General features: G+C 41.7%; 1 protein-coding gene across 1 annotated transcript in view; it reads right to left on the minus strand.

Moving 5' to 3' along the window:
* The window catches only part of zcrb1 (zinc finger CCHC-type and RNA binding motif containing 1), a 32,135-nt gene that overhangs the window by 3,234 nt on the left and 5,479 nt on the right, over window positions 1–23,422 (minus strand). The window contains exons 3-7 of the mRNA XM_033037839.1: window positions 15,783–15,811; window positions 9,750–9,861; window positions 9,525–9,632; window positions 5,855–5,964; window positions 5,698–5,779 (exon numbers count right to left, since the gene is read on the minus strand). Of these exons, the coding sequence (XP_032893730.1) occupies window positions 5,698–5,779; window positions 5,855–5,964; window positions 9,525–9,632; window positions 9,750–9,861; window positions 15,783–15,811 (441 nt within the window). The remainder of the gene's footprint in view (window positions 1–5,697; window positions 5,780–5,854; window positions 5,965–9,524; window positions 9,633–9,749; window positions 9,862–15,782; window positions 15,812–23,422) is intronic.

Below are 23,422 nucleotides of genomic sequence, written 5' to 3' on the forward strand. Positions count from 1 at the left end.
GTTTGTGTGTGTGTGTGTGTGTTTTAATGCCATACCAAATCTCCACAATCTTCTAAGGAAGTAGAAGCATTGATGGCATTTCTTTATGATAGCATCACAATCACTGGCTTCAGAAAAGATCTTCAGAGATATGCACACCCAGGAATTTGAAGTTTCTGAATCTCTCCACAATTGTGGATCCTCCACCATCCTCTTCCAAGGTCAACAATCAGTTCCTTGGTTTTACTCATGTTGAGAGTAAGGTTGTTGTTCAGGCATCATATGGCCAGTCGACCGATCTTCCTCTTATATGCTGACTTCTCATCACCTGTAATTCGTCCAACAGCTGTGGCGTCATCGGCGATTTTGAAGATGGAGATGGAAATGTTTCCGGCTACACAGTTATGAGTATCGAGTGAGTAGAGCATGCAGCTTTGAGGTGCTCCTGATGATTATCGAGGAGGAAGTATCGCTGCTAATTCATAGAGATTGTGGTCTGTTGAGGAAGTCGAGGATCTAGTTGCATAGGGATGTGCAGAGACCAAATTCCATGAGCTTGGTAACCAGTTTGGAGGGGATGATGGTGTTGAATACTGAGCTGTAGTCTATGAACAACAGCCTAACGTAGGTACACAAAATTGCTGGAGGAACTCAGCGGGTGCAGCAGCATCTATGGAGCGAAGGAAATAGGCGACGTTTCGGGCCGAAACCCTTCTTCAGCCTAACGTATATGTTTTTATTGTCCAAGTGATTCAGTACAGAGTGGAGAGCCAATGAGGTTGCATCCTCCGCTGACCTGGAGTGGCGATTGGCAAATTGTAATAGGCCCTGTTTCTTGTTGAGGTAGGAGTTAATATGAACCATAACTAACCTCTCAAAGCACTTCATCACCATGGACGTTAGTGTTGGTAGTCACTGAGGTACGTTACCGAACTCTTCCAGGGCACTGGTATTATTGATGCCCTTTTAAAGAAGGTGGGAACCGCAGACCTCAGTAATGAGTGGTTGAAGATGTGTGCAAAAACACCAGCCAGTTGAATTGCACAGGTTTTAAGAACACAACCAGGTATACCCATCAGGTCCAGATGCTTTCCTAGGGTACACCCTCCTGAAGGATCTTCTGATGTCTTTTTCCCATGGTAGAAGTATCAAAAAATAGGGCATCAGGTTAAGGTGAGAGGAAGGAATTTTAAAGGGAATATGTTTTTTTTAACATGGAGAATGATTAATATCTGGAATCTTCTTCAGACTGATTGCAGAGGAGCGGGAAAGAAAACTGAAAGTGAAAAGGGGCTAGACAAATCACGGTGGCTACAGATGACCTCAGGCAAGGGGGTTACTTGATAGGCAGATTGATGGAGGCTATAGATAGAAACAGGTGTGAGCCCAAGAGGGCTACAATATTGTTAATTGTGATGCAAGTTGAGGACTTTTAGTGGCTTTTTAGGGCGAAGAAACTGTCCCACTTAAGCGATTTTTTTAGGCAACTGCCGGCGACTGTCACAGTCGTAGCAGGTCTCCGAAAAAAAGGCAACTGGACCCCCCCACGACAATGTCTACGACAACCTACCATCTAGCCGACGTCAAGCTACCGACAACCGGCGATCCATTAGGACGTCCACCCACGACCACACCTACAACCACACAGGCGACAACCTACGACAACCAATGGCCACCCCCGACAAGCTACGACAAGCAACGACCCTGTTGGCAACAACTAAAGACAATTCAGTCGCTGGTACCTGTCGCCGGTTGACGTAGGTAGTCGCCAATGGAATTCACCGAAGTCAGTACCCGGCGACAACCAAGGTCACCTGGCGTCAACCTGCGTCATCTTTGCGACAACCTATGACAGCACCTGCGACAGGATAAGACAAGCTATGTCAAGCCCACAGTTGCCGAAAAGTTTTGAACATTTCAAAATCCAGCGGCGACCAGAAAAACGATATGACTCTTTAGGCGACTTGAGGAGACTACTCACAACCATACAGGCGTCACCCCGCGACCGTGTGATGACAGCCTAGTCGCCTGTAGTCACCGAAAAAATCGCCTATGTGGGACAGGGTCTTAAAGGGGAATGGTGTGTTGGAGGTGAGAAAGGGGAGGCGAAGGGAGGTGTTTGTATAAGTTACTTACAATTGCAGAATTCAATGTTCATACCGTCGGGATATAAGCAACCCCAGCAGAAAATGAGGTGCTGTTCCTCCAGTTTGCGTGAAGCTTACTCTGGCAATGGAGGAGGGCCAGGAAAGAAAGGCCAGTATGGGAATGGGATGGGAGGTAAAAGTGGTTAGCAACTGGAAGTTTGGCCTTGGCGGACCAAGCACGAGTGTTCGGTAAAGCGTTCGCCGAGCCAACATGTACAAGAGCCCACATTGGGAACATCGGATGCAGTAGATAAAAGTTAGAGGTGCATGTAAATCTCAGTTTCACCTGGAAGGACTGCTGGGGTTCCTGGAAAGAGTCAAGGGACGAGGTATAAGGATAGGTGTTACATCTCCTGCGGTTGTAAGGGGAAGTATCCAGTTTGGGTGGGAAAGGATCAGTGAACCAAGAAGCTTTAATGATTAGGTCCCTTTGAACAACATTATCCAATTTTGCACAATTTAAACAAGTCACCAATATTATATTTTGTGGAACAAAGTAAATAGCTTCAGATATTTTTCCATATAATATTGGAAATGCCATATTCTTGTCCACTCACTCAACTTGCAAGTATCAATCAATCAATCATTCAATCAAATACTTTATTGTCATTCAAAAATACACCAACAAATGCAAATCTGAACGAAATTTCGTTGCATCTGGCTCACCAATGTGGCTTAAAGTATCCCCATTAAGCCTTATTACATCTTTCTGCCTTTTCAAAATGTTATCTAATAATGGATCATCAACAGACTTGGATATATAACATGTGGTTCCCTCAGCAATATGGTCTATCCTGTGAATAGTTGCAATCCAAGCATTGATTTTCTGATACTCCATTCATCACACCCTGTCAACCAGGATCCTATTAACCAGAAAAAGATCCACTTATTCTCAACCTATATCTGTAGTTCTAATTCCCAATTTTTGCTTTCTGTCGGATAACTAGTTCTCAATCTAAATCAGTATATTACCCTCAGTTCTATCTGCTCTAACTTTTTTAACCAATGTCCTGTGTAGAACCGTGATTGAAAGCCTTCTGAAAATCAAAATACCCCATATTCATCGCCCCCCCCCCCCTTATATATTCCACCAGCTGGATGCTCTGAGAACCTATTAGTCGATTAGTTAAACATGATTTTCCTTCCATAATTCCATGTTGACTCTGGTCAATCCTATTATTCTTTTCAAGATGCTCGAATAGTACATCCTTCACCTCAACTCTCATAACTCCCCACCAATGACACGGATAACAAGTTGATAGCAAGCAAGCAAGCAATGCTAAACCTCCATAAATTATTGGTTAGGCCCCAGTTGGAGAACTATAGTTAATTTTGAACCAGTGCAGGGTATGGAGGAGATTTACTGGAATGGTAGTCATGTAAGGTTTCAGTGGTGTAGAAAAAAAACAGCAGCTGTTTCCTTTGAAATTAATTAAAACGTACTTTCAAGCTGTGCTTAATAACAGTGTTCAATTTGGGTTCTGTCGGGAACAGTCAGTTCTATATCTCATTACTTCATTCCAAATGGATTAAAAATAAACCCAAATTCAGAACATACCCTGACACATGGAGACATAAGATACTGCCGAGGCTGGAATCTTGCTGGAGGAACTCAGTAGGTCAGGCAGTATCTGTGGCGGGATATGGAGAACTAGAGGAGAAATGGTGGGGAGATGGGAATGGGGAGGGTGTGGGGTTGGAAAAGGGGTAAAGTGAGTGATGAGCGGGAGGAGGAGCAAAACGGGGTAAAGTTGAGTGGTGCAGGTGACATGTCTTATTCCGCCTGGGTAACCAACAAGCCAACATTGAATTTTCCAATTTCAGGTAATAAACCTTAAGCTGCTTAAGGCGGTAGTCGTTCAGGTTGGTGACTTTAGACTTTTTTGGCACTGGCACTATGGTGGCTGTTTTCAGGCACTTGGGGACCGTTGCCAGAGATAGAGACAGATTAAAGATTCTCGTGAATACCTCCGCCAGCTGTACAGCACAGTCCTTTAGTACCCTTCCCTGGACTCCATCCGGGCTTGCAGCCTTGCGTGGATTGATCCTACGCAGAGTGCACTGTTCCTCCTGAGTGCTCAGTGTTAAGGCCTGTCCCTCCGCCATGGCCGGGGTTATTCCACTCCTGGTGGTGTTGCCATTTTCGAAGCGGGCAAAGAAGGTGTTTAGTTCGTTGGCCAGTGTGATATCACCGTGGGGGCAGGCGGGGCTGCTCTTGTAGTCAGTGATGTCCTTGACACCCTGCCACATGCTTCTGGTGTCCGCGGTATTGAAGTGGTCTTCCACCCTTTGCCTGTGGATGTCTTTGGCCTTTTTTGGCCTTTTCCAGTCTAGCTACAGTAACCGTTTATCCCTTGCCAAGAAGCTATCTACCTCTGCCTTAAAATTAAACTTGCTTCCACTGTCCACTGAAGAAGTTTTGATATTCATTACTAGAGCAAGGATTATGCCATAAATGCCATGTGCTTCATGCCCTTTTTGATGATTTCACCAAGATAATGCCTTTTTCATGATCGAGTGCCTAAATCTGCCTTTTCTTGCCGTTTTGCTAAAAGGTCGTGCTATTTTCTCGAGTTGTACTATGATTACAATGACGTTTCTATGTTAACACGTTAATATTAATGTTATTAATTACCCTCAGAGGAAAAAAGCTCCACATCCCCTCAGACGGGTACCTAGAGGAAGCCCACTTGGTCACAGGGAGAGCACCCGAGGGCAGGATCGAACCCGGGTCTCGAGCGCTGTGAGGCAGCAGCTCAACAGCTGTACCACTGTCTCACCAATGCCCCATTTAAGTAAATCAGAACCAAGCAATAACATTCTAATATCTTTCCTAAATACAGTAAAAGGTTTGTAGGATGGAGGCCTGGTTAGTTGAAATTGGGGGTTGGGAAAAGAGGTTGGGAGGATGAGAAGACAGCAGTGGTAGGGGGTTGGATGAGGGAGACAGTGGAGGTAGGAGAGAAGCACGATTGAGGACACGGGGTGACTAGGAAGAGAAGGGCCAGAAGGGACAAAAGATGAAGCCATCAAGAACTAGGACAGCATGATAGAGGATGGATGAAAGGAGCAGTGCACACTCCATTTGTTTTTGTCCTAAATCTAAGCCAGCAGAATTGAGTAATAGGGAAGGAACCTCAAGAAGACCCTAAATCAACAAAGCTTTTGTGGCAAAATTCAATTCATATTTTAACAGAGTTCCAATTAACATTTAATTTGCTTGTCAAACTTTTTTAGAAAAAAATAACTAACCATAACATGAGCTTTATGACTTAAGGCATTTCATTTCTGCTGTAACTATCTTGCAAAATATACCCAATTAATCTTGCATTGTAGCACAATAGGAATCAATACCACTGCAATTTGAACGCAAAAAGATCAATAAGGTCTGTAATTCAATTGCAAACAGTGGCAGGATAATAGTGCTCCAAAAAACTTTTCTGTCAAGCTGGAGAATGATAAACTCATTTACCAAAAATTAAACATAAGTTTATAAACTTAACTTTATGAGCCACTTTTATATGCTTTTCAAAACATTTTATAATTAGAATGAATTCTCAGAATGCAATACCTGAAAAGCAATAGCTTGGCTCAAGCTATCAAGAGCAGGGTCTTCCCCTTCATCTTCACTTTCCTCCTCCTCTTCTTCTTCACTGAAATGCAGATATATCTTTTCAGTTTGACACCCTCAAATCAAGCAGTTTAAAAAATATATATAATATACGTACATTTCTTCTGGTTCATTGTTTTTTTTCTTTTTCTTCTTCTCTTTCTTTTTGGGGGGCTCTCGTTCTCCAAGCATATTTTTAGGACAAGCATAGCTCAAATGACCATAATCCTGCAGTTTGAAAAATTACGTTAAGAATTATGGCAACTGCTTGACTCTACTTCTCAACATTTTAATATTCTATAGGCTCATAGCAAAGAAAAAAACGTGGTTCACTACTTCTTATTGCCGCTGAATTAAAGTTATATTGGCTACTTCCGTGAAAAACTATTGTCCAATGCCACCTAATTTCAGGTATAAATTTTAGATTATTAAAGATTTTGGGCATTTGAGACTAAAAAGTGCATTGAATTTGCTACTTATGGTGCATTAGGGAAATCCTATAACATAGCTGTAGGACAGAAAATAAGGATCAAGTACAAAATAAATGATAATGTCAAGTAGTGGGGCAGTCTTCCATGTGAATATTAGAAAAAAGCTTACGTATATTCCACAGAAGGTACAAATATTATCTATACTATTACTAAAACCCTTATCTTGACCACTGCGTTGTTTTTCAATTTGCGCGAAAACTCTACCCTATATAGCTAGGATTACTCGCCACCTTACTCACCGTTCTCCTCTGCTCCAAGCCACCAAGTTTTGTTCCGATCGGTGGAAGATTACAAACGTTATGAAGGTTGAAAAAATCATGAGATCAGCAGATTGGTCTTCTCGCCTGTCAGTCACCATGAAAGTAACGCCCCTTCTGGCACCCGCTGGAGAATATACCCCCGGAGGCGGGGCTGAGTCCGTGAACACGTCCAGAAGCCGCCCATCCACCAGCCGCCGAGAATAAAGCTGAAGCAGCGGAGTGTGGTCTGTGTTCCGCGGGCGGGGGCTATGAGCGCGACAGGCGCTGGGGACGGGTGCAAGCTGAGTGAGTCCGGAGCTGGGTCCTGGAGCCAAGAGTGCGGTCGGAGCCGGGGCCGTGAACCGGTGAGCCCACATCCCCCACCCCCCCCTGACCCCTACACTCCCCCCTCCCTTGCACCCCCCCCTCCCCCACATCCCCCCTCCCCAATGGGTCCCACTTAGTCTAGTTTATAATAAAAATGTATAGCAGGTGCTGGTTTATACCAAAGATAGACACAAAATGCAGGAGTAACTCTGTGGGTCAGGCAACATCTCTGGGGAAAATGGATAGATGATGGTTCAGGTCGCGACTCTTCAGACTATTTATAATCAAGTACTATTGATAATGCACGACATCAATGTTGCAAACTTTACTTTCAATTGTCTCTCTAGTTATTTTTATTTGCTGCTTTTCTTGCAGTGAAGATTTAAATCAATGGTTACATTTAAGTTATCGACCCCATCCAAAGCCCAAACTTCTTCATGATTTATTTTTAATGTTTAAATTATCTAAAGGATCACTCGTAGAGTTAACTGAAAATTTTGAAATATTTTAAGCTAAAATAGCTCATATATTCCCACGCAAACTGGTCTGATTGTGAATAAGGCACATGGAGGGCGACCATATTAGTGCAGGAAAAACATGAGTGGAAAATTCAAAGAGATCAGTCTATCTGAAGTTATAGGTGTGTAAAAATAAGACACCAGCTTCCAAGTGCATTTTAAAGGTCAATTTTTTGTCCAATTCATCCTGTTTATCTTGAGCTTTCCTTCAGTAGCACTTTGGTGATAACTGACACTAAAATACATTAAAAAGGGTACAAATGTGCACAATTATGTTCTGAACAAAACTGAACTATTTATGTACTGAACAAAAGTTAGATCTCTCAATATATATAAATCATGTTGAGCAGCTTAGGTGGTATAATAAAGTAATGAAGAAAGAAGGGAATACTCAATGACTGTGGGAAATTGCAGGTGCCCTGGCTGAGGTTTATGAGTCATCATTAAATACTAGTGAGGTGCCGGAAGACTGGAAGGTGGCAGATGTTGTACCCCTATTTAAGTAGGGCTGCAGGGAAAAGCCTGGGAACTACAGGCCAGTGAGTGTAACATCTGTAGTCGGAAAGTTACTAGGGAGTATTCTGAGGGATAAGATATACATGTATTTAGATGGACATTAGCTGATTACAGATCATCAGCATGGATTTGTATAGAAGATTGTGTCTTCCGAATCTGATTAAGATTTTGGATGATGTGCCCAAAAAGATTGATGAGGGTAAAACTTAGACGTATATATGGATTTCAGCAAGGCATTTGACAAGGTCCCTCATGGTAGGCTGCTCTGGATGGTGAGATCACATGGGATCCAAGGAGAGCTCGCTGACTGGGTAGAAAATTGGCTTCATGGAAGCAAGCAGATGGTGATGGTGGAAGGTTGGTTTTTTGGACTGGAGGCCTGTGACTAGTGGCATGTCTCAGTGTTTGGTGCTGGGCCATTTGCTGTTTATCATCTATATAAATGATTTAGATGAGAACATACAAGACATGATTAGTAAGTTTGCAGATGACACTAAAGTTGGTGGTATTGTAAATAGTGAAGAGGGTTGTCAAATATTGCAGCATGATGTTGATTGGTTGGGTAGGTGGGGTGAGGATTGGTTAATGGACTTTAATATTGAGGAGTGGGAGGGATTGCATTTTGGGAAGTTAAACCAGGGCAGGACCTACACAATGGGGACTGTTGTAGAGCAGAGGGATCTAGGAGTGCAGGTAAGTCCTTGAAAGTGGTGCAACAGGTAATAGGATAGTTCAAGAAGGCTTTCAGCACATTGGCCTTCATCAGTATTAAGTAAAGATAATGGGAGGTCATGTTACAGCTGTACAAGATATTTGTGAGGCCACATTTAGAGTATTGTGTTAGTTTTGATCACCCTGTTCTATGTAAGATGTGTTAAACTGGATAGGGTGCAGAGAAGATTTACGAGGATGTTGCCAGGACTTGAGCTATAGGGAGTGGTTGAGCAGGCCAGGACCTTACTCCTTGGAGCGTAGAAGGATAAGGGGTGATCTAATTGAGGTGTATAAGAGCATGAGAGGAATAGATTGGGTAAATGCAGTCTTTTACCCAGAGTATGGGAATCAAGAACCAGATAATATAGGTTTTCCGGTGAGGGGCGGGGGGGGGAAAGAAGAAGATTTAATAGGAACCTGAGGGGCAACAAATTTACACAAAGGGTATATTGCAACCGCCTGCCGGGGGAAGTAGTTGAGGTAGGTACAATCACTATGCTTAGGAAACATTTGGACAAGTACATGGATAAGATACGTTCAGAGGGATATGGGGAAAATGCAGGCAGGTGGGACTAGTGTAGATGGGGCATGTTGGTTGGCATGGGCAAATTGGGCAGTAGGGCCTGTTTCCGCACTGTGTGACTCTATGAAGTGTTTTTGCTTTGAGGACAGGTTAATGGGTAGCAATGATAAAAGTTTTTTAAAAGATTTATTTTAATGATGGCAGATCTGGGTAAATTTAATAGCTTATTCCTAAAGTATTTTCGGTGATACAACCCTGTCAATCAAACCTAATGAATATGTCTGAAGAAGGGTCTCGGTCCGAAACGTCACCTATTCCTTCTCTCCAGAGATGCTGCCTGTCCTGCTGTAACTGCAGCATTTTGTGTCCATCTTCAGTTTAAACCAGCATCTATAGTTCCTTACTACACTGAATATTTACATTTATGATATATTTTCATTAAAAATGTATTTGTACTCACTCCACATTCATAACATCTGGATTTGTCAGTATAATTGCGCCTTCTAATGAATTCAGATGCTCTGCCATTGTCAACTGCAATGCTCGCCTTTACTGTTCTGCCAAACAACTGTAGTTGAGGACATAAAATGGTTGAAAAATTTGGTTGATAACAAGGAAATTATTGTTCATTGAAAAGTGCAATAAAAAAAGAATTGGGAGAGAAAAAAAAAGGTTTCCAGCTCACTTGCTTGTTATTCAATGCCCTAGTACAGTTATATGCTGATTCCCTATCGAGGAACAGAACAAATGCCACACCTTTGCTTTTCCTGGAATCCTTGTCCCTCAATACTGTAACTCTGCAAACAAAAACGTTGATGTTAGTCTGAATAAAATTTGAAACACAAAATTTTAATATTCTTCACAGAAGGCAATATAAATAGTAACTACTAGACTAAGTGGGACACGTTGGGTCCCAGCATCACACGGGAGGGCTGGTCCCCCAATGCAATATTCCACCTCTCCACCAATTCCAATATTGGTGGCCAGTGGGGTGGGGGGTTTCTGGAGCACTAGTATGGGTGTTGTGGGCTGAAGAACTGGACCAGAGGGCTAGTATGGACAGTGTGGGCCGAATGGATTCTTGGGCTGGTGGCTCAGTCACCCAAGCCTGTTGTGCTGGCAGCTCACTCCGTCACGGCTGGTGGGCTGGCAGTTGACTCACGGCTATTCCTTGAAATTCCATTTCAAGCAGGGTGCAAGGCCACCAAATTCAAGTGCAGTTTCTTACCACTTCAAGCATGGTGCAAGGCCACCAAATTCACGTGCAGTTTCATACAATTTCAAGCAGGGTGCAAGGCCACTAAAGACAGCGAGTCGTGACCTCTCCCTCCTCCATCTTGCAGAGACTGAGCCATGCCCACACTTCTGGGTTTTATAGTCCCTCCCACTAGAAGGGGCGTGGCCTTCATGGCATGATTGACAGGACAGAGAATCTCAACATTTTTTTAAACACTAATAACTCTTTTAATTTTCATCGATGGGAAAAATCCTTTTGTCCTGCGCAGCGGAGGGGGACTCCGACCGAGTAAGATGGCCAAAAATGTAAGTGGCAGCGTTTTTTCTAAAATCAATATAAAGCGCAAACAGGAAGTGGTCAAGATTAGACTTTTAATTATAGAGAAGGCAAGGCAACTTTAATTAGGCAACTTTAATTAGGCAACTCAGCTTCAGCATTTCCAAACCAAAGGCAACACAGCTTTAGCATTTCCAAACCAAAGGCAACACCGCTTTAGCATTTCCAAACCAAAGGCAATGCAGCTTTAGCATTTCCAAACTATATTTTCAAACCACATTAAGGGCACTGACAGGTCAGTAAAATCACTCACAGTTTTTTGACATGTGTTCAGTGTTATTCACAGCTCAGACTGAGAGACGTGACCCTCTCGCTCCCCCATCTTGCAGAGACTGACTGAGGCACTCAACACATCCGGGTTTTATAGTCCCTCCGGAAGGGGTGTGGCCTTCAGGAGAGAGAATCTCAACATTTTTGAAACACTAATAACTCTTTTATTTTTCATCGATGGGAAAAATCCTCTTGTCGTGCGCAGCGGAGGGGGACTGAGTAACATGGCCAAAAATCACAGCCGTAAGTAGCAGCTTTTTTTCTTCTAAAATCAATATACAGAACAACAGGAAGTGGTCAAGATCAGACTTTTAGTAATATAGATATTTTGAGTAAAAATGGTTCACAATGGACTTCACAGCAAAACTAACACTTAATCGCTGTCCCATAAAAGGCCTAATTTAAGGTGTTAAGTAATCTTTTGCGGAGGTTCCTCAGATAAAATAACTTCATCTTTGTGAGGGAGAAGTTCCAAGAATTAGATATAACGTGAATGAAAAGATGGCAATTGTCCTTCATGGTGGCTGCAGGTTCGTGAAATCCAGTCACAGCAGCTTGTGTAAGTAATTGCTGTACATTTTGTGAAACACAAACTGGAGCCATTGAAATGTGGTGGTAGAGGGAATGAGGTTTTAGGATAGTGGATGGGTTGTAAGAGGTAATTTGTCCTACATGTTGTCATGCTTCAATTTATTGGAAGCACATTCATCTTGGCAGGTAGAGGTTATTCCATCATGTTCCTGACATACAGGTACCTTGCAGATGGAGAAAAAAAAATGAAGTGCCAAGATATGAACCACTCACCGCAGGATACCTAGCTTCTGACCTACTCCAATGCTGTACCATTTGTGTGGCTTGTCAAGTTAACCTTGACTCTTTTCTAGTCAATGTGAATCACAGGCTGTTGCCAGCAGGAGAATGGCAGTGGGAAGTGATTAGACTCTTTCTTGTTTTGAGATGTTATTGCCTGTAATTTGCATTGTACAAATGTTACTTGCCTGGAACTGGTCTTAAAGTTCTGCTGCAAGCAGGAATGAATTGCTTAATTTTCAGAGTCCCAAAATAAAATTGAACGTGCATTCATAGAATCATACAGATATACAGTATGGAAACCGGGCCTTTGATCCAAGTCTGTAGTGATCATTAAGTGCCCATTTACACAAATCTTACAAATCAAAAATTTCCCCCCCCATTCTCCCTACATTCTCATTTGAGACTAATTCCATTTATTATCTTAGCATGGAAGTAAATTGCTTAAAATTTCAGGGCCAGGATTAAGCCTTGAAAATTTGCTGCAGCGATATTCTGGGACTGGGATAATTGACACCCAAGACAAAACACGCTATTTTAATGCATCGTATAACTGCAATCACTGGAATCTTTTAAGGGTTTGTACAAATTGATTTGGCATCTTCTCTCGTGTATTGGTTTTTCTCACCACACCTCTGGATTTCACCTATTTGATTTACTGATGTCTTTCTAGGAAGTAATTCTCCCATTGTTTTCTGATTGGACCTAGTGCCTTCCATAATGTTTGGGACAAAGACCCATCATTTATTTATTTGCCTCTGTATTCCACAATTGAGATTTGTAATAGAAAAAAAAATCACATGTGGTTAAAGTACACATTGTCAGATTTTATTAAAGGGTATTTTTACACATTTTGGTTTCACCATGTAGAAGTTACTGCAGTGTTTATACATAGCCCCCTCCCCCCCCCCCTTTTCAGGGCACCATGTTTGTGAAAAAGCAATGTCATGTAAATGAAAGTAGTCATGTTCAGTGTTTTGTTGCATATCCTTTGCATGCAATGACTGCTTGAAGTCAGCGATTCATGGACATCACCAGTTGCTGGGTGTCTTCTCTGGTGATGCTCTGCCAGTCCTGTATTGTAGCCATATTTAGCTTATGTTTGTTTTGGGGGCTAGTCCCCTTCAGTTTTCTCTTCAACATATAAAAGGCATGCTCAATTGGGTTCAGATCGGGCGATTGACTTGGCCACTCAAGAATTGACCATTATTTAGCTTTGAAAACTCCTCTGTTGCTTTAGCAGTATGCTTGGGATCATTGCTTGCTGTAGAATGAACCACCAGCCAATGATGGCAGATAGGATGTGTCTATACACTTCAGAATTCATTATGCTACTACCATCAGCAGTTGTATAATCAATGTAGATAATGGAGCCAATACCTTCAGCAGCCATACATGCCCAGGCCATAACACCCCCACCACCATGTTTCACAGATGAGGTGGTATGCTTTGGATCTTGGGCAGTTCCTTCTCTCCTCCATACTTTGCTCTTGCCATCACTCTGATATAAGTTCATCTTCGTCTCATCTGTCCACAATACCTTTTTCCAGAACTGTGGTTGCTCTTTTAACTACTTCTTGGCAAACTGTGACCTGGCCATCCTATTTTTGCAGGTAACCAATGGTTTGCATCTTGCAGTGTAGCCTCTGTATTTCTGTTCATGAAGTCTTCTGCGGACAGTGGTCACTGACAAATCCAAACCCGAAGAGTGTTTCTGATCTGTCGGTGTTTGGGAGTTTTTCTTTATTATAGAGAGAATTCTTCTGTCATCAGCTGTGGAGGTCTTCCTTGGCCTGCCAGTCCCTTTGTGATTAGTAAGCTCACCAGTTCTTAATAATTTTCCAAACAGTTGATTTTGGTAAGCCTAAGGTTTGGCTGATGTCTCTAACAGTTTTATTCTTGTTTCTCAGTCTCATAATGGCTTCTTTGACTTGCATTTGCACAACTTTGGTCCTCATGTTGATAAATAATATAAAAATTTCCAAAGATGATGGAAAGACTGGAGGAAATAATAGGTGCTGGGAGCTCTCTTGTACCTCCATTAAGAAGGCAATTAAACACGCCTAGCAATTACAAACACCTGTGAAGCCATGTGTCCCAAACATTACGTTTCCCTGAAATGGGGGGGACTATGTACCTGTATAAACGCAGCTGTAATTTCTACATGGTGAAACTAAAATGTATGAAAATACCCTTCCAATAAAATCTAACAATGTGCACTTTAACCACATGTGATTTTTTCTATTACAAATCTCAAATTGTGGAATACAGAGGCAAATAAATAAATGATGGGTCTTTGTCCCAAACATTATGTAAGACTCTGTATGCCAACCCACACCCACAGTAAAGATTCAAACTTTATTGTCATTGTGCAGTGTACAGTACAGAGACAACGTAAAGCAGTTAGCATCTCCCTAGAAGAGCGACAAAGAATATGAGCAATAAATAAATATATTTACGTGCATTCAGTCATAGTAGTGCAATTATTTTAAAGTTGTAACACTTAACTACTCTTTGAAATGGGCCTAGAAAGACATTCAATTATATCAACAATGAATGAAACCACTCAGCATTGACAAAGGCGTGGCAAAGTCAGTCACCGGATATTAATAGAAACATAGAAAATAGGTGCAGGAGGGGGCCATTCGGCCCTTCGAGCCAGCACCGCCATTCATTGTGATCATGGCTGATCGTCCCCTATCAATAACCCGTGCCAGCCTTCTTCCCATATTCCTTGACTCCACTAGCCCCTAGAGCTCTATCTAACTCTCTCTTAAATCCATCCAGTGATTTGGCCTCCACTGCCCTTTGTGGCAGGGAATTCCATAAATTCACAACTCTCTGGGTGAAAAAGTTTTTTCTCACCTCAGTCTTAAATTACCTCCCCTTTATTCTAAGACTGTGGCCCCTGGTTCTGGACTCGCCCAACATTGGGAACATTTTTCCTGCATCTAGCTTGACCAGTCCTCTAACAGGGTCTCCCCTCTGGCTCCCATGAGTCAAAGGGCACAGCGGTGGTTTAAAGAGTACACCTGAGGATTCCTTTCAAAATTACATTACAGCCGATGTGCCACAGTGTCGACAATGTTTTGTCTACACTGATGTAGCAAAATGCCGAATTACATTCCAACTGTTTGTAACCGTGTAGTTTGACATGGTGGGGGGGGGGGGGGGGGGCAGATACAATAGTAGTGTTTAAGAGGCTTTTGATAGGCACATGGATTTACAGGGAAAATAAGGATATTGATTATGTGCAGGCACATAAATATTTCTACCATGTCCACCATGACATTAATTCATGCCTTGCCGAAAAAAGGAAAGTATCACACAAACAGATAACATGAAGAGTATTAGCATGCTGCTGGGTATGCATTCATAGGTTTCTCTGCTCTTCTACATTTCTCAATCTCCTGTTGTGCATTCTTTTCCCAAAATTATTCAATTTGGAAAAGAATGATATTTTTCTCCTAATCGAGCATTGTGTGGATTTTGGAGACGCAAGACACTGCAATCCTGGAATCTGGAGCAAACATAAACTGCTGGTGGAACGCAGCAGGACAAGCAGCCTCTAAATATGCTTTTTGACCTGCGTCCTTTTTTCCAGCAGTTAGTATTCTGCTAATTTTGATATAATTTGGAAACCTCTTAATAATAGCTGCCATTTTTTATTTAAAACATTGATATAATCAGAATGACAAGGGAGAGTGTGGAGTATCCCCAAATGCATACAGATCCATCAAGTTGGTTTACTTTCCTTATGTGGCAGGATAATTTCAAATACTGCAACATTTCTCATTGGAAAACACTGGAACATCATTCTTAAACTTGGAATAACTTAAAGTATGCAACAAATGTTTTTGAGATGATATTCATGGTGCCAACCTCAAATCTAAAGGTAAGATTATCGAATTCCATTTAAATAGCAGAAATTCTGGATCACAGTCTTTCATCAGCAGTTTTCTTTTAAGCATTAATTAGATTACTGTACTTTCATTTCCAAGTGAATTTTTGCATAAAAACTGAAATTTACTGCATAAGAACTTCAACAAAAATATATTCACTTACTTTACAACTGTACCATACTTGGTAAAAATCTGCAAGGAAAGGAGTCATGAATTAAAATCAGGTTTACTCAGAACAAAAATAAAAATAGTGCATTATTAATAGTGCATAATTTCTCATAATTAATTCATAGCAATTGTTGATGGGGCAAAGTTAAAGCTTTCACCTGATTGGAACAAATTAAAAAAAAAACAATTGTATTCTTGGTGCTTTGGCAACAATAAATCCTTACAATTCTTTGGCAAACTGGGCAGCAACAGTAAATTCCAATCTAGATGATGGATGAGAATATCCAGAAAATTCTGGATACATTTCAAGTTCGCAGTTGAGTGACTCCCCTTAAGGAATCTCATGTTGCCATTATTCAAGATATCAACCAAAGGTTCAAAACCATGTTTAATAATTTTATGATAAACCACAAATTCAAAATAGAGGCAGTGGCTGAAGAGCGCAGCTCCAGCAGTGAGGATTGTACAAAGCTGGTCACGGGAGGCAGAGAAACTCTGTGACTGCTAGACTGGACGGTTTTCAAGGACTCGGCAACAGAGCTGAATTTACCGACTTCACAACTAAATGTATGGAATTCCCACCAAGATCATCCGATTGTTCCCTAACCAGAACCCTTGGATGAACCAGGAGGTCCACATTCTACTGAGGACCGTATCTTGGGCATTCAGGTCTGTTGATACAAAGTCATATGAGAAATCCAGGTACCTTCTGGATAAGTAGACAAAAGATGCTGGAGAAACTCAGCGGGTGAGGCAGCATAATAATAATAATAATAATAATAATATCTTTTATTGTCATTGCACGTCAGTGCAACGAGATTTAGTGTGCAGCTCCATGAAGTGTACAAGAAAGGTAAATAAATACAATACATAAATAAGCAAGCTGAATTGATTGACGTGACCATCTGAGGGAGACTTTCCAAAGGGGGTGGGTGGGGGGGGCACTCATTAGGGCCGGTTCAGAGCCGCTATAGCTCTTGGGATAAAACTGTTCCTGAGTCTGGAGGTTCGGGCGTAGAAGGCCTCTATGGAGAGAAGGAATAGGCGACGTTTCGGGTCGAGACCCTTCTTCAGATATCAGGATAAGGCCATCAGAAAAACAAGGAGACGATTTCAGTCTAAACTAGAGAATGTGACGGACGTTAGGCAGCCATGGCTGGGCATATTTGACATCACTTCCTACAAGATGAAACCAAGTGGTAGCTCAAGCTACAGCAAGCCATCATTCCTGGTCAAGGTCAATGCTTTTGACGTTCACTTCGAAAGGGAAAACATCATGGTACTCTCTCGGACGCCCCGGCTGAGACCGATGTTAGAAGATTCTTCATGAAGGTGAACCCTTGGAAAGTGATGGTATCCTGGCTGCATTCTTAAAACCTGTGTTGTCCAACTGGCTGAAGTTTTTGCGGATATCTTCAATCTTTCAGTCATTAGTCACACCACTAATCACAGGTTTCCAGTCCAAAATGCAACCTTCTACCATCATGATCTGCTTCCTTCCACGAAGCCAATTTTCTATCCAGTCAGCTATCTCTTCTTTGATCCCATGAGATATAACCTTCCAGAGCAGCCTAGCCTTGTCAAAGACCTTGCTGAAATCCATATATACGTCTGCAGCTCTATCCTCATCAACCTTTTTGGTCATACAAAAACTCATACAAAACCGTGCTGGCTATCCCTAATCAGCCCATGTCCACCGAAATGCATCCCTCAGAATACTCTCAAGTAACTTTCCTCGCACAGATGCTCGGCTCACTGGCCTGTAGTTCACAGGCTTTTCCCTGCAGCGTTTCTTAAATAGAGGCACAACATCAGTCCTCTAATTTGATTAAGGTAGGGCGGTGGATGTTGTGTACATGGATTTTAACAAGGCTCTTGATAAGGTCCCTCAAGGCAGGCTGATCCAGAAGATGATGTACGGGATTCATGATGAATTGTTCATATTAATTCAGAACTGGTTAATTTATAGAAGACAGAGGGTTGTGGTGGAAGGCAAATATTCTAGCTGGAGGTCTGTGACCACTGGAGATCTGCAGGGATCTGTGCAGGAACCTCTGCTGTTTGTGATGCATGTATTAGTGATCTAGACATAAATGTAGATGGGTTGGTGAGTAGGTTTGTTGACTAAACCAAAATTGGAGGAATTGCAGACACTGATGAATGCTGTCAGAAATACAGTGGGATTTAACCCAAGCAAGTGTGAGGTGATGCATTTTGGAAGGTTCAATGTAAGGAGAGATTATACGGTGATGACAAGACTCTTAACAGCATTGATGTGCAGAAGGATCTTGGAGTCCAAGTTCATGGCTCACTGAAGGTGGCAGCACTAGAAGATAGGGTGGTTAAGGTGTATGGTATGCTTGCCTTCATTGCAAGGGGCATTGAATATAAGATTCAAGAAGTCATGACCCAGCTTCGGACTTTGGTTAGGCCGTATTTGTAGTATTGCTTCCAATTCTGGTCGCCCCATTACAGGAAAGATGTGGAGGTTTTGGAGCAGGTGCAGATGAGGTTTACCAGAATGTTGCCTGGATTATAGGGTTACAGCTACAGAATTAGGCTTGGATTGTTTTCTCTGGAATGTCAGCGGTCCAGAGGAGACGAGAGAAGTATAAAAAATTATTAGAGGCATAGATACAGTAGACAGTCCCAGGGAGGAAATGTCCAACACTGGAGGGCATAGCTATAAAGTCAGAGGGGGGAAAGTTTAATGGAGATATTATCCTTCCACCACATTCTTGGGTCTTTACAGTAAACCAGTTATGAATCTATAAGACCAAATCACTGCAAATCCTGTGCAACTTAATCTTCTAGATAGGCCTACCATGGGGAACTTTATCAAATGTCTTGTCATGTAGACACCATCCACTGCCCTAACCTCATCAATCATCTTTGTCACCTCAAAAAAAATTGATCAAGTTAGTAAGACACAACCTGTTCCTAATTAACCTAATCTCTTCCAAATGGGAGCAAAAGTTTTTATAGATATGTGAAAAGAAAGAGATTAGTTAAAACAAATGTAGGTCCCTTGCAGTCAGAAACGGGTGAGTTGATCATGGGGAACAAGGATATGGCGGACCAATTGAATAACTACTTTGGTTCCGTCTTCACTAAGGAAGACATAAATAATCTGCCGGAAATAGCAGGGGACCGCGGGTCAAAGGAGTTGGAGGAATTGAGTGAAATCCAGGTTAGCCGGGAAGTGGTGTTGGGTAAATTAAATGGATTAAAGGCCGATAAATCCCCAGGGCCAGATAGGCTGCATCCCAGAGTACTTAAGGAAGTAGCTCCAGAAATAGTGGATGCATTAGTAATAATCTTTCAAAACTCTTTAGATTCTGGAGTAGTTCCTGAGGATTGGCGGGTAGCAAACGTAACCCCACTTTTTAAGAAGGGAGGGAGAGAGAAAACGGGGAATTACAGACCAGTTAGTCTAACATCGGTAGTGGGGAAACTGCTAGAGTCAGTTATTAAAGATGGGATAGCAGCACATTTGGAAAGTGGTGAAATCATTGGACAAAGTCAGCATGGATTTACAAAAGGTAAATCATGTCTGACGAATCTTATAGAATTTTTCGAGGATGTAACTAGTTGCGTGGATAGGGGAGAACCAGTGGATGTGGTGTATCTGGACTTCCAGAAGGCTTTCGACAAGGTCCCACATAAGAGATTAGTTTACAAACTTAAAGCACACGGCATTGGGGGTTCAGTATTGATGTGGATAGAGAACTGGCTGGCAAACAGGAAGCAAAGAGTAGGAGTAAACGGGTCCTTTTCACAATGGCAGGCAGTGACTAGTGGGGTACCGCAAGGCTCAGTGCTGGGACCCCAGCTATTTACAATATATATTAATGATCTGGATGAGGGAATTGAAGGCAATATCTCCAAGTTTGCGGATGACAGTAAGCTGGGGGGCAGTGTTAGCTGTGAGGAGGATGCTAGGAGACTGCAAGGTGACTTGGATAGGCTGGGTGAGTGGGCAAATGTTTGGCAGATGCAGTATAATGTGGATAAATGTGAGGTTATCCATTTTGGTGGCAAAAACATGAAAGCAGACTATTATCTAAATGGTGGCCGACTAGGAAAAGGGGAGATGCAGCGAGACCTGGGTGTCATGGTACACCAGTCATTGAAAGTGGGCATGCAGGTGCAGCAGGCAGTGAAGAAAGCGAATGGTATGTTAGCTTTCATAGCAAAAGGATTTGAGTATAGGAGCAGGGAGGTTCTACTGCAGTTGTACAGGGTCTTGGTGAGACCACACCTGGAGTATTGCGTACAGTTTTGGTCTCCAAATCTGAGGAAGGACATTATTGCCATAGAGGGAGTGCAGAGAAGGTTCACCAGACTGATTCCTGGGATGTCAGGACTGTCTTAGGAAGAAAGACTGGATAGACTTGGTTTATACTCTCTAGAATTAATATTAAAATTTTGGAAAGGCCCTACAACCCCCACAATCAAAATGTGGATTACGGAAATGTCGGAGACCCTATACTTAGAAAGAATTAGACTTGTCTTAATGGACAAACAAGATCTTTTCCATAAAATTTGGGCTCCATTCATTAACTATCTGAAGGGATAGATTGGCACAGCACGAGGACCCAGCTGAAACTTGAACTCAGGAACAGATGAAAAACTATACTCTATACTTTATAACCTACGAACCTATCTCCATTGATGTATTACAGGTAACCCATTCCACCTCCCTTGTTTTTCTGTTGTGTTGTTTTTTGTTTGTTTTTTTTGTTTTTTTGCTTTTTTTTTAAATTTATTTATTTTTTTATTTGTAATTTTCTACCCTCTCTTTTTCTCGCTTTCTATAAAAAATAAAAATACTAGAAGTAATTGATAATGGAAAATTTTAATAATGTATGACTGATGTATATGAAAAGTTTTTTTTTTTACTATAATATGTAACTACATTTTATAATATGTCTACTTCTAATAAATAAATAAATAAATAAAAAAAATAAAAAAAAAATAAAAATAAAAAAAATAAGAATTTAGGAGATTGAGAGGGGATCTTATAGAAACTTACAAAATTCTTAAGGGGTTGGACAGGCTAGATGCAGGAAGATTGCTCCCGATGTTGGGGAAGTCCAGGACAAGGGGTCACAGCTTAAGGATAAGGGGGAAATCCTTTAAAACCGAGATGAGAAGAACTTTTTTCACACAGAGAGTGGTGAATCTCTGGAACTCCCTGCCACAGAGGGTAGTCGAGGCCAGTTCATTGGCTATATTTAAGAGGGAGTTAGATGTGGCCCTTGTGGCTAAGGGGATCAGAGGGTATGGAGAGAAGGCAGGTACGGGATACTGAGTTGGATGATCAGCCATGATCATATTGAATGGCGGTGCAGGCTCGAAGGGCCGAATGGCCTACTCCTGCACCTAATTTCTATGTCTATGTTTCTAAATCCAATCCCGAAGAATCATCTCCCATATCTTAGTACCACTGACACGAGTCGCACGACTTCCCCTTCTTAAATAAAGGAACAACATTAGCCACTCTCCGGTCTTCCAGTACCTCGCCTGTGACACAAGAAGACGCATAGATCTTTGTCAAAGTTCCTGCAATCTCATCTCTGGCAGCTTTCAAAACTTGGGATAGATCCCATCAGCCCTTGGGGATTTATCCGTTTGATGCTCTTCTAGAACACCAAAACCACCTCCTTCTTAATTTCAAATTGCCCTTGCATATTAGTATTCTTCACACTGATCTCACAGTCTTCCATGTCCTTCACCTTTGTGAAAACAAATACAAGTACTTGTTTAGTACCTCATTTAGTTTCCTGACTTATCTAAGCACAAATTCCCTCCTTTCTCCTTGAGTGGTCCTACCTTCGCCCTGGTTACCCTCTTATTGTTAATGTTGTTTTAAAAAGCCTTGGGATTTTATTTGATCCGACTTGTCAAAGCCATTTAGTGGCCCTTTATCGTCCTTCTAATCGCCTCCATGGTAGGCCTATCTAGAAGATTAAGTTGCACAGGATTTGCAGCGATTTCCTTCTTGCTTTATATTCATCAAATACCTTATCTGAATTAATCTTCTTAAAAGGGGGAATTGCATCTGTGTAATGTCTTTCACGATTGCAGGATGACCCAGAGTAAAAGTCAATGGTGTTGCAGGATTGTTACATCTGCTTTAATGCAGGAAATGTTTCAATGTGCAAACACGATGTTTATGTTACATTTTGTGTGTTCTTTATTATTGTATCGCTGCTGACAACCCAAGGGGCGGGGCGCTACTCTGTGAGCGACTCGCGGCGCGCTGCTCCCGTATGTTTGCATGTTTTCTGAGTTGTTTAGTGTTTTTCTGAGAGTCATTAAGTGCGGTATTTAACGACAGCAAGTATGACTACCACGGTAATCTTTGTACTTGCTTTTGAGATCTGTGCACACTGTGTGTGCTCGCAGAAGTCTGTGTTGTATGACTGCTTGTCAGTACATTGTCCTGTTTGTATGTGGAGCCACGTCAAAGAAGATTTTCTGTTGCGACAGACAATAAAGTTTTCTGAATCTGAATCTGAACAAGTTCCTCTAATGGTATAAAGGAATGGATGATCCATTTGGAAATACCAGAGCTGGTTGTGATTTTTGTATTTCTTTTCAACTCATGGACAAAATCCACATGGTTATTTGCAAAAATGGAACCCATGCATCACCTGAAGGTAGCCTAGTTCTCTTTACCCTCAGATTATCTGAATGGTTGATCAGAAAAGTCATCTGCAGCATTACCTCCTAAGGGAATGCTTCTTTTACTTCTGTGATGTCTGGAGTAGGTTTTGCATCCTTGGAGATGAAAATGCATAACAATATTATTTTCTAAAAGAGCACTGTCACAGCTATACTAAAAACACTACCTTCCTTACTAATTTGTTTCAAAAAGATTCATTACCCCTTCCTTACATTTAAATCTTGCTGCAATGATCTTGCTTTTCCCCTCAATCATCACCAACTAAAGCACTGTGGAACATGTTGATGCTGATCTACCAACATGCTTAATCCTTTTTACAGTTCTATTGACAACAACCTCTCTGCACTTCATAATTCATGATCCATTTGCAGGGATAACATTTGCAATCAATCAAAGTCAACTTCCAATAGAGCATTGTACTTCAGTGAATGCTAAGATTTTTCCTCAGCCATGCCATATTTTATAGGGGTATACTTTCATTCTTGTCGTCAAATGTGGTCTGTGCAAGTTTCATGGTTAGTTTTAAGGTTTCATTATGTCAAATGGAGACCACTATGTCAAGTAGTTTCAAGTCTGCATCAACAAAGTACTGCTGTCAACCTAATGGATGGTGATCTAGTTGACGTATGTGATATTAAATGTAATTTATTACATATATCACCAAAGGTGGATTGGAGGCTCTTATAATGTTAGTATAGGATACAACAGAGATAGGTCGAATGCTGGAGCTTGTGTATTATCAATAATAACATTATATTAAATGATATTAGCAGAACACGGGGTGGGAGATTGCAACCTTCACGTGGTCCACCCTGTTTCAACGAATGCAATCAACCTGGCATGCACAAACAGAAGATCAAACAGAACAAGTTGTCTTACAACTTTAGGCTGTGCACACCATCCGCAAGAAGAAGAAGCAGAACATGGTGGTGCAGCAGTAGAGT

The sequence above is a fragment of the Amblyraja radiata genome, chromosome 19 (genome assembly GCF_010909765.2).
Source record: "Amblyraja radiata isolate CabotCenter1 chromosome 19, sAmbRad1.1.pri, whole genome shotgun sequence".
Taxonomy (NCBI): domain Eukaryota; kingdom Metazoa; phylum Chordata; class Chondrichthyes; order Rajiformes; family Rajidae; genus Amblyraja; species Amblyraja radiata.